Raw genomic sequence first — 12,645 nt, 5'->3', positions numbered from 1 at the left:
GATGAGGTAGCAGATACTGATGACAATTTCTTAAGGATTGAACAGCTCAAATTATTTTTTCAAAACTTGTATTTTTACAAGTCGTGCACTGAAATTTAAAAGTTGCTATGCCGAATTCCTACAGCAGGCATTGTACATTATTTATGACACACACACACACACAAAACAAAACAGCAACTGTTCAATCTGTTCTTGCTGTGTACATCGCTTTCATGTTGCCATTAAACCTGCTGGCGCTTTGCTTTTTGGTATATCATTAGATCATTACTGAAGCAGCGTGGCTGCGAACCGAACCATGCTTCACATTTCACTAAACCCAAGACCCAATGGAATAAATCCACCCTGAGTGCATCACCTCCAGTCCATTGTATTTATTTATTTATTGTACATCCTTGGCCTTGCTGTTCTCTGTGAAGTTAATTGTTGAGTTTAGTGAATGTGAGTAGTGAACAAATGAGAGATATGGAATGCAGCCCAGTGAATATGGATGCATCAACAGGATATACTCAAACCTGCCAGTCTGCATTTGTCGACAGGGATTTGAGTGCAGGTGACAGGCTGCATAAACAGGCTGGTTTATTTCTGTTTTAAATTTAAATGGAATGGCCGTCATCAGGACATTTTTCTTACTACTACTCGCACTATTTTTGTGTTATTGCCTTGTCAGAGGTAAGACGTAATGTTTCTGCCTTCAGTGCAATGTTGCAGATGTGTTGCTTTTGACTGTATTCAGAACTTGGAAAAGTACAATAGAATGGCAATTCAAGTCAGAATAGTTTGAAACTGAATCCATGGAGACAAAAAACAAAGACCTCATTCATTTTTACTTGTTCATGGTGTCGTAACTGATGGGTCCTGATTTCAGTTGTTGATCTTGGTGTTGCTCACGGTGGGTGACAAACCCATAACAATTCCCCTCCTAGTAGTGTAGCAGAGAAAATATTTATAGAGGAGTCCTACCAGTGGCGATACAGGCACCAAATTCAGCACAAATACTCCTTAGGCATTACTCTTTTGAAAAAAAAACTGACTTGGCAACTTGAATTTTCAAGTTTTGGCGGCCAGTATGACAGAGGTCAGGAGGAGTCACTGTGCATGTGGTAGTTAATAGGCCTCACTCCCCAGGAATAGTTTGCCCCATATGTCCTGCTTAGTGATCACGTTACTGGGTAACATATGTCACATGTCATAGAATCCAGTGGACGTCGACATTCTTTCACCTTTACTTCAAAACTATTCCATGTATTAATCCTATTAGCACAACCAATAATTTTCACTTTTTTTTTTTTTTTGCTATATTTGAAGTAACTTTAACTTTTGACCCCTGTACAAACTGAAATTGACCTTTGTCACCATTCTTGCTGTTTTTACCCCATAACTCCATAGCATTCAGTCATAGATAGTCCAATACCTTTTTGGAATCTTTATGATCAGACAAATAATGTGGTATAGTTTTCAATATGATTGGAATATTTTTCAATTTTGACTCCTGTGTAATTCTTCTCTTGAACCCTACCTGCTGTATCGACTCTTCTGCATTATGTCCTCCCACTTGTTCCACTCAGGATGCAAACTCATGATCTGCAGCATGGGAGGTGGACACTCTGATCGGTCGGCTAAAACCCGGGCTCTGGCCTGAGTGGCAAGAGTATCCTTTGGCTGTCAGGGGAGTGAAGCCTATTAACTACCACTGCTCTCCGTCACACTGGACATCGCTTGAAAATTGAAGTGGCCAATTGGTTTTTTAAAAAAGAGTAATAAGTCTAAGGAGTATTTGTGCAAAATTTGGTGGTTATAATACCATTTGAAGGATTCTTAGGTAAGATAGATAAATAAATGGAATGGTAAATGGACTGCATTTTTATAGTGCTTTTCCATCTGCATTAGACGCTCAAAGCGCTTTAGAATAATGCCTAACATTCACCCAGATCTCAGGCTGCTGTCATGCAAGGCGCTCACTACACACCGGGAACAACTACGGGATTAAGGACTTTGCCCAAGGGCCCTTATTGATTTCCTGGTCAGGCTGGAATTTGAACCGAGGATCCTCTGGTCTCAAGGCCAACGCTTAACCACTACGCCATCACCTCCCCCAAAGATAACAAAAAGAGATAACAAAAATATCACAAAAAGGAACTTGATGTCCTTTTCCTGAGCAGATGCACTGTACTGTATCTCATTTATCGGATGTTGGCAGTGTTGCCAACTCCTCACAAGAAAAGTAGCTATTGGCTGTTTTATCCATCCATCCATCCATCCATCCATTTTCTTCCGCTTATCTGGAGTCGGGTCGCAGGGGCAGCAGCTCAAGCAAAGCCGCCCAGACCTCCCGATCCACACACACCTCCCCCAGCTCCTCCGGGGGAACCATGAGGCGTTCCCAAGCCAGCTGAGAGACGTAGTCCCTCCAGTGTGTCCTGGGTCTTCCCCGGGGCTTCCTTTCAATGGGACGTGCCCGGAACACCTCCCCAGTGAGGCGTCCACGGGGCATCTGGAAAAGATGCCCGAGCCACCTCAGCTGGCTCCTTTCGACGTGGAGGAGCAGTGGCTCGACTCCGAGCTCCTCCTGAGTGACCGAGCTAATCACCCTATCTCTAAGGGTTGGTTGTTTTAAACGTTGCTAAATGATGTCATTGTCTAATTTGCATATTATTTGTGTCGAAGAGGAATTTACATGGACTTCTGGCTAAATTTGAACAATATATAAAATGTATTAAGGTTATAGATTCTCCCAAATGTCATACAACTGTCAGTCTCTATAAGGATTTAATGTTAAAGAATGCCTTTACTTCTGTTATTGTTCTCCCACCAATTCAAACTGAGTGTCTCCCATAATTCTGTCAGTTCCGAACATTGCACTGTTGGACATCTCAGGATTTCTCCATAACTCTTACTGGACACAAAACGCTCTTCTACTGGTGGTTGCCCGCAAACCACAGGGTTTAAAGAACTGGACTCTCGGGGTTGCTTATTTCTTGTTTTTGATTTTGGGCTGGTTTGACTAAAGGAGTTTTCAATTTAATTTGTGCACATTGTTAATTTAGCTGCAGTTTTGTATATATTTTGTTTTCACTTGATTTGTTATCTATTCACTGAAACATGAATTTGTTTCATTGTCTTTATTTACTGTCGCTGCCCTCCAGCAGCCAAACCTAATCTTCTGAGATTTTTCTCCACTGACCTTGTATAATTATAACCTAAGTTTCACAGTTACACTTAATACTGGTTACAACTGTTTGCCTCTTTGCAGCCTTTGTGATCACTCAGCACACAAAACATGTTACACACACACATATAGTTGTTGACAAAAACACTGTACATTATGTACATCAGCTAAACTATGGAATTAAGTTCATATAACTAAAGTGTTTGACCATTTTAATAGTGACATACAGTGACACAGTCTCATTGCCAGGGGTGTCGGACTGGGGGAGTAAAGGGTACTATGTACCCAGGGCCCAGGGCATGGGGGCGGGGAGAGCCCACAAAAAAACTGGCATTAAATACATTTTTGTGTTGCATGTTATTAATGTCCATACAATTCATGTTGTAAAATAATATAATTAGAATGAATGTATAAATGTTGAAAAACATAATTCTGCTGTAACAATAATATTGAAAGATCTCTGAGGGCCCTTCCCACCCCTGCACAGTTGTACAATGGTTTAGTCCAGGCACACAAGTGGCACACACACACACACACACACACACACACACACACACACACACACACACACACACACACACACACACACACACACACACACACACACACACACACACACACACACACACACACCCCAAACGGGATCTTACAGACAGAGGAGGTGTTTAGTAGTGCTGAAACAACTAATCGATTTAATCGATTATTAAAATAGTTGTCAACTAATTTAGTCATCAATTAGTTGTTAAATAACTTTGTTTTACTGCAAATGTTTCGTTTATTCCATATAAATCAACCGTTTCTGGTCGAGAACCATGGCCTCGGATTTGGAGGTGCTGATTTTCATCCCGGACGCCTCACACTCTGCTGCAAACCGCCCCAGTGCACGCTGAAGGTCCTGATTTGACGAAGCCAACAGAACCACATTGTCCGCAAACAGCAGAGACGAGATTCTGTGGTTCCAAAACCAGACCCCCTCTACACCCTGGCTGTGCCTAGAAATTCTGTCCATAAAAATAATGAACAGAACCGGTGACAAAGGGCAGCCCTGGTGGAGGCCAGCGTGCACTGGAAACAGGTTTGACTTACTACCGGCAATGCGAACCAAGCTCCTGCTGCGGTCGTACAGGGACCGGATAGCCCTTAGCAAAGGACCCCGGCCTGCACGGGCTGCGGCACGCTTGGCTGTGTTTTTACACAAGAAAAAATAAAATGCAGTAAACTGCACATTTGTGTCTTTTTTCATGAAAATATGTTATTAAAGATCACATATTACACTTTAGTCAGGCCTTTAAAATAGTTTTGTGGACTCTTGCTGTAATATGATGTCAGTGGTTGAGATATTTGCTGTAAGCATCTAAAAATGCTCATAATCAGGTGAAACCTGATAGAAATCTCTTTGTGGTGTGTCGGTGATGTATGTATGTGCAAAATAAAACAAAACACTACTCCAGGTATGTTTTTGACGAGAATATAACATAACTTTGTGACAAGCTCAAACGTTGATGTTGTGTGATAAAGGCCTTTTAATAATAACTCACTTAAAGAAATAATGGCAAAACCCACATGTAAGTAAAAAAACAAAAAACAAAACAATTGATCGAAAAAATAATCGACCAATGAACTGATTAGTAAAATAATCGTTAGTTGCAGCCCTAGTGTTTTAGGCTAAAATAAAATATGTCTGTCCTAAAAAATCAAGTCCGGATTTCAAAAAAGAAGAGAAAAAAAAGGACAGGGAAAGAAAACTAAATGAGGGAACGCAGCTGCTAACCAAATGCTCTCCGTCACACTGGACACCGCTTGAAAATTCAAGTGGCCAGTTGTTTTTTTAAAAAAAGAGTAATAAGTCTAAGGAGTATTTGTGCAAAATTTGGTGGTTATAATACCATTTGAAGGATTATTAGGTAAGATAGATAAATAAATGGAATGGTAAATGGACTGTATTTTTATAGCGCTTTTCCATCTGCATTAGATGCTCAAAGCGCTTTAGAATAATGCCTCACATTCACCTAGATCTCAGGCTGCTGTCATGCAAGGCGCCCACTACACACCGGGAACAACTACGGGGAAAAAAAAGGACAGGGAAAGAAAACTAAATGAGGGAACACAGCTGCTAACCAAATTCTTTGAAAAGAGAGGTGAACTTGACAGCTGAGTTGGGGGACCAAATTGCACCATTTTTCTAGAACATGGGGCAATCTGGTGCATTCCTGTGCATTTTAACAGATGGGAATGCACCAAAGTGCACCATTTTTCTAGAAAATGGTGCAATTTGGTCCCCCATACCCCCCAACTCAATATTGCTCCCCCAACTTTAAAAAGGGTTCTGACTCCCAGGTGTGATCTAAGGTATAGATGATTTACATGATTTAAATCTGGTTTGACTGCACATTAGAAATTTGGTATTTGCATTAATAAAAAAGAACATAACAGTGTGTGTGTGTGTGTGGGGGGTGTCTTCAATATGGCTAGTACCTAGGGCCCAGAATTTGGTGCTACGCCCCTGCTCATTGCATAGAATGCTAGCAGTTAGTGCAGTAATTGTGCAATCCATGGTGAGGCACAGCTGGCTGCACGCTTCTTAGTATTTGAACGGCAACTGTGAAAATTCAGCGATTTTTGAATAAAAAAAAAAAAGTAAAACTGGTGAAGTTGAAAGGAAAATGACTTTATAGTACAAATCACTGGATAAATATAACCATTTATTTTTACATTTTTTTCTTTCCATGATAACAGGTGAGGCTGTGTCTCACCTGCCTCCCCTGACCGCATGTCACTGAACTTTATCAACCCCAAGAGCAAGCACATAGGTGACAGTGGTAAGGAAAAACTCCCTCTGATATTGAGGAAGAAACCTCAAGCAGACCAGACTCAAAGGGGTGACCCTCTGCTTAGGCCATCTGAACAGTTACAAAGTTTTACAAAGCTGAAGAAACAGGAAATCAAAGCAACATAAAAAACAAAGTGCAATTGTTAAGATGACCACGCAAGCATTTACGCCACAGGCAGTGGTCATCCAGCACCCTGGGGTGCAGGACCAGTGCCCCGTCAGTGGGTCTGTCACTGTGCCAAAGTTTATTCCAAAAGCAGACTGCAGTGTGCTGCATCAGCTTCAGGCATGGCATCTTGTGGTTAGTTCAGCACCATGTGGTGTGCAGCTGTCATTCTGGCGCGATGTCATCAGTACCTCGGACAGAGGAAAAAAAGAGCAGAATCAGTCGGCTGGAAAAACTGCACCTAAGGTATAATTCATCAGCAGTAAATCAACAGGAAAGCAGAATACTAAGGTAACTGCCAGCCACTAGCCCTAAGCTTCACTAACAGACCCAGAATGTAGATGAAGTGAGGCCAAGTCCTGTTCCATTGCTAAATAAGTTAAATTAGAATGATAAAAAGCATAGTACCATACTATACCACTATGGTAGCCATGAGAGAGAATAAATGCATCTTGAGTCTGGAATTGAATGCCTCTACAGAATCTGACTGTTTTATCTGTGTAGGGAGATCATTCCACAGAGTAGGAGCACGATAAGCGACGCCTCTGTGACCCACAGAAAGTTGGACAGACAAAACAATGATTGATTTTAGAAGGAAGAAGGAGGATCTGTCTCCACATGTTATCAACAGGTTGAGGTTGTTGAAACCTATAATATCTTGGAGAACAAATTAAACTGGAAAACAACACTGATTGTGTTCAAGGAGACTCAGTCCACTGAGATCCTTTGACATTAGCAAGAACCTCCTACATGTCTTCTGTCAGGGAATCTTGGCTGGTGTCCATTTTTCCGCTGTGTTGTGCTGGGGAGGCAGCATCTGCATAGATGATCAAAACAGGTTGAACAAGTTGATCAGGAAAACTGGCTCTGTAATTAATCTGGACTTACCTGACTGCATTCTTGAAAAGAGAAAAAGGACCAAGTTAAAGACTGTTTTGCTTTTTTAAAGCCATCCTGTACACAATGTCTTTAGCAGTCTCAGAAGCTGTAGTAGTTAGCAGTTTGTGATTCCTCAGTATTTTACTGAACATTTTTGGAGGTCTTTTGTTTGCAGCTTTCAACTTTTTTAATTAGCAATTTCAGTTTTGCTATTCCTTTTTGCTGTAGATCATGCTTTTATTGTATTTCATTTGTGTTGTCTGCCTGTGTATGTACGAACAGTGGCAATTACAGCAATTATCCTCTTGAAGATTAATAAAGTTTTCTGATCTAATCTTTTCCCAGGAGTGCCATCACAACCCAACAAGAGGGATGTCACCAGTCAGCCCAACTCTTCAAACAACCAAGAAAACATAACACTTGTAAAAACTAAGAATCAGATCAACAATGAAGTCCATGATGATGAGGCAGCAAGTAGTCATTTCTTCACCAACCTTGTGTTCACAGCTGTGGTTGTCATACTTCTGTACATCAGTTATCACAACAAGCGCAAGGTATGTACTTTTGAAAACTTTGTTTTGCATTTGTTTCACACTTTGAAGTATTTGACTCATTGACCCAGATCTGACAAACACCCAAGTTTGTAGTTTCAACAACGGATGCATATTTAATTTTTGGAAATACCACAATTACAAATCTGTTTGTTTTAGGATCTCTGTGAGGATGTGTTCACGTAATGATGGGAGAAACAAAATCTTGTGGTCTTCATCCTACATTTGTCAGTGTGAATGTATTGCAACATTACAGCTGTTGGGGGACATGCTAAATTTCATATAATTTGTTTCCACAAAGCTAAACCTTTGTGTTAAGCTACACCGGGAAAGGTCAAATTTTGTCAAGGGTTGGAAGTTGGAGGATCATCTATCTCAACCTTGGGGTGGGTGGCATGGCGGTGGAAAGAATACTGTCAGGATCTCCACAACCCTACTGACATGCCCTCCATCGAGGAGGCAGGAATGGAAGACTTGTGTGGATCTGGTACCATCTCGGAGGTCACTGAGGTAGTCAGAAAAGTCCTTGATGGCAAGTCGTCGGGGTGGACGAGATTTGGCTGATGCTGAAGTCTCTGGATGGTGTTGGGCTGACATACCTATACAATGTTGCATGGAAGTCAAGGACTGTGCCTCTGGGTTGACAAACTGGGGCGGTGGGCCCCATCTATTAAAAAAAGGGACTGGAGAATGTGTACCAGTTATAGAGGAATCACACTTCTCAGCCTCCCTGGGAAAGCCTAATCCAGGGTACTGGAGAGGAGACTGAGCAAACCTCCATCTGTCATGGAACAGTGGACCAACTCTTACAAGGGTATTAGAAGGGGCTTGTGAGTGTGACCAACCAGTGTACATGTGTTTTGTGGATTTGAAAAAGTACAACCGTGTACTAAGGCAGGTACCGCAACCACTGCACAATCTGGTCTCTATATGACCAATGTAGGAGCTGTGTCCTCAGCTGTTTCAGAATTGTTCCCATTGAGTGCTGGACTCCACCTGCCCCTTGTTACCAGTCCTGTTCGTGATGTTCCAGTCAATACTTTTTAAAAGCAATCTACACCAGATTATAAATAATTTATTTTAAGTCTTTATCTCGTGCAGGCCCTGATAAAAAGTAAACCCCTTCGGCTGCTCACTTGTTTTGTGTGTTTTTGTTTTCCCACAAGGGGTCGCCACAGCGCTACACAAGTTTTACAACAGATGCCCTTCCTGATGCAACTCCACATTACATGGAGAAATGGGCAGGGATAGGGTTTGAACCAGGAGCCTGCTGCACTGAAGCCAATCACACTAACCACTTGGCCACCACCCCATAATACAAGCCAGAGTGCATCTCAAAAATACAATGCAGATCCACACTCATTTTAATCCAGTATTGTGACATAACCTTGGGACTGACTTTTAGCTGCCTGAACGTCAGCCTGCAGCTAGTTGCAGTCCACTTGATGCTCAGATTACGCCAGTAGGCACAGTCAATTTGGGTTGCTTTTTGTATACAAATGTAATAGGGCTTTCAACTCCTCCTGTTACATTTGTATTACAAATCTGCTGTTTTCACTCCTCCTGTGTATCCACACAGTAGTCATAGTAGAGAAGCTTGAATCTTTGACTGGACTGGGTTGCTTGACGCGAGGACGTTTCGCTTCAAATCGCAGAAGCTTCCTCAGCTAAAATTCTTGCTCTGGTGGTCTGACTTCTGTCTTGACTCTTGTAGAGAAGAATAATCAAGAAGTCACAAAAGCTGGAGTTTTAAACCTAACCAGACCCCTCCTACCGAGAGGCAGACTGCTATAGGCTGGTGACTAAACAATAGCTCTAATTAGCACCTATTGTGCTCTAGTTAGCACCCTCCTAATGACAGGGCAGCTGTCCCTCTCCTGATGGCTCCCTTGACGACTCTGCTGATGACAGGAATGACTCATTACCATGAACAAAAGACTGAAACTGCTTTGACCTGTGTACCCCATTGTAAACAGGGGATAAAGCGTGTCTCAGACCCCCTCCCCGGTTAAGGCTAGGTTTCAAACGTTTCACAAAGAATGCCTCCTTGACCCCTCTCTCAAGCCATTTTTTCTCTCTGGCTAATATTTTAACTTCCTTGTCCTCAAATGTGTGGTTAGTTTCTTTAAGGTGGAGATGAACTGCAGACTGAGGTCCACTGGCGCCCTTTCTGCAGTGCTGGTATAGCCTTTTGTGTAAAGGTTGCTTAGTCTCACCTATGTAGTGTTCGTTACAGTTTTCCTGACATCTGATAGAATACACTACATTGCTCTGTTTGTAACTAGGGATCCTGTCCTTAGGGTGAACTAATTTCTGTCTCAAGGTGTTAACCGGTTTAAAGTAAACTGGGATTTTGTGCTGTCTGAAGATCCTCTGTAGTTTTTCCCCTACTCCTGCTAAATAAGGGAGAGACACTCCTCTTTTTCTTGTCTCCGTCTCCTGTCTATCTGGTCTCTTTGTTCTCTGGGACTTCTGCACTTTGTCCAGGGACCATCGTGGGTACCCACATACTGTGGTCCCTGGACAAAGTGCAGAAGTCCCAGAGAACAGGAGGTGCGGCCAAAACACCCCCACTCCTCCCTCAAAAAATCTTATCCTTGTGAAAACCATGCACCTAGTATACATCATGACTGGTGCTGCTGGACCCTCCCACAACACAGGTGTTCATCATTTCAACGTGCAACTCCACCAAAACGCCTAATTCCAACTGTGTTCTTGCTGTTCACTTCAACACACCAGCAGCAGTGGCTCTGGAGGAACGTCTACAAGGTGACGTCATGTAAACCAGTATTTCTCGCAGGCTAACAATTATGTGCATTTCAAAACAGACGAAATCGGGCTAAATTCCTCATGTTTATGGCATAATATCTCAGGGCATATGGCAACAAAAATAAAACACAATATGTGAATATTTTCATAACTGATGCATTTTGACTAATCAGCTCATTTGACATCTCATTTACCAGTGATATACACGTTAAAGGATCAGTCGGAAGGGAGGGAAACCCATTCGGTGAGCTTAGAATTACATCTTTGCTTTTATAGAAGATGTGGTTTTGTTGGCTCCGTCAGCCTGTGAGCTCCAATGTGTGCTGAGTGTGAAGTGACTGGGATGAGAATCAGAACCTCCAAATTTGAGACTCTGGTTCTCTGTCGGAAAATAGTGGATTGAGGAAGTGAGCTGCTGCTTTTACGCAGTAAACTGTAGTAAACATAACTGTTCAACAGCAAAAGACAGAAATGAAAAATTAATTTGTCAGTTGTTGGCATGTGGGTAATCATTTCAGTCCATGTGCAAAAAAAAGCAAAATGACTGATCTCAAAACAAACTAATAATCAACCTACCTGACATGAAATGATCACGACAGACTCGTGTAGTTATAGTTTGATTTCTTGATATCGTCCCTTCCAATATGAGGGACAATGTAAAATCACCTTGAAGTCGCTCATTTGCAGCAATTTTGGGTAGAATTGTACATCGATAATTGAACGCACATGCACGCGCACACACACCATAATGAAACCAAGGACTCGCTCTTTGCACACTTGACACAGTGCACAGTCACAACCAGCTGATCAGCCACACCACTGTGACTACCAGCCTGACACTGTGCATGTCCCCTTTTTGCCACCAAAACAGCTCTGACCCACTGAGACATGGACTCCACTAGGCCTTTCTATCAGCGCCAACATTAATGTTTTCAGCAATTTGAGCTACAGCAGCTCTTCTGTTGGACAGGTCCACATAGCCCAGCCTTCACTCCTCACCCGTTTCATTGAATCTTGATCACCCATGATCCCATCACCGGTTCATGGGTTTTCCTTCTTTGGCCACTCGTGGTAGGTACTGACCACTCCAGACCACAACATCCCACAAGAGCTTCAGTTTTGGAGATGGTTTGACCCAGTCATCTCATCATCAAATCTTCATGCGTCCCCATTTTCATGCTTCCAACACATGAACTTTGAGGACAAAATGCTAACTTGCTGCCTAATACAGCTCACTGACTGACAGGTGCCACTGTATTTTTACTTCACCTGTCAGTACGTACAATGTTGTGGCTGAATGGTGTACAATTAATAGTCAAGAAGGTTAAAGTAAGATTATATGAACATTTTCTTGACTTTTGTATTTCACTTTTTCTGGTATATTTTGTTAAAAATCAGTATCCTTTTGCCTTAGGTGTTACACATTTTTAAAAATATTGTTACTTCTATGTTACCCAATTATTTTCATGTCTTATATGGCTATTTAACCTAAATTACTATTCAACGTTTTTTTTTTAAACAGATACTTGCTTACTTGATGTATACAAAAAAGTCAAGATCAGGACGTCCTCTTAAAACCACAGAATACCAACAGCTTGAACAGCATGTGAGTTTTGACTTATAAATAAAGTACCATTTTTCATTAAGAATGTGCTAAACATTTTGTGATTGCTGAATTTTATCTCCCCTCCTCCCTAGATGTGATGTGGAAGCAGTGTGCTTCAGCAGCTCCATCCTCTCAAGGTGATTTGAAGAAGGCATGTGGATACCAGACTTCTGCTTTTTGTTGTGGTGCTCTGCATCAGTTTGATATTGATGAATTAATTTTGTACCTTTTCAGATGCGTATTGCACAACTGTGCAGTGTAAGCGTATGAAGCGTGCTGTTTTTGTACTTGTTACTAAGCCACTGAAGCGATTGTGTAATTTAACCTGGTATAGGATCTCAGGATATTTTAGAAGCAGATGAAAGTTTTGTGGATTCCAGCCTTGTTTGTAGATTTGTGATTGCACTACGTACTCTAAAGAAGCCATTTGAATCGACGTACATCTTGTTTCAAATGTCTGTGAGGTGAAGTCTGCGTTGAGATCAGGGGCGTAGGTTTGCATATGGACCATAGGGACAAGTCACAACCATTATTTTGGGATGGCAAAATAGTCCCTACCAATATTTAGCATTTTTGTTTATATAACAAAGTCATTCACTATTTTTTTGCGAACTCGATACTATAATTTTAGTCGTCATGTTTTGTGTTTTCGACGTGCCAGAGTGACAGGGTTACCCA

General features: G+C 41.7%; 1 protein-coding gene across 1 annotated transcript; it reads left to right on the top strand.

Annotated features, from left to right (window-relative positions):
• The first annotated feature begins 532 nt into the window (after window positions 1-532).
• Window positions 533-12,392, top strand: LOC117510258 (trans-Golgi network integral membrane protein 2-like). Its single transcript, XM_034169895.1, has 4 exons — window positions 533-669; window positions 7,387-7,595; window positions 11,884-11,967; window positions 12,060-12,392. Exons 1-4 carry the CDS (start codon window positions 603-605, stop codon window positions 12,063-12,065), a joined length of 366 nt encoding a protein of 121 aa, XP_034025786.1. The 5' UTR covers window positions 533-602; the 3' UTR covers window positions 12,066-12,392.
• The last annotated feature ends 253 nt before the right edge of the window (window positions 12,393-12,645 follow it).

The sequence above is a fragment of the Thalassophryne amazonica genome, chromosome 5, assembly GCF_902500255.1.
Source record: "Thalassophryne amazonica chromosome 5, fThaAma1.1, whole genome shotgun sequence".
Classification (NCBI taxonomy): domain Eukaryota; kingdom Metazoa; phylum Chordata; class Actinopteri; order Batrachoidiformes; family Batrachoididae; genus Thalassophryne; species Thalassophryne amazonica.
This window is presented reverse-complemented; position numbering and strand designations above follow the sequence as displayed.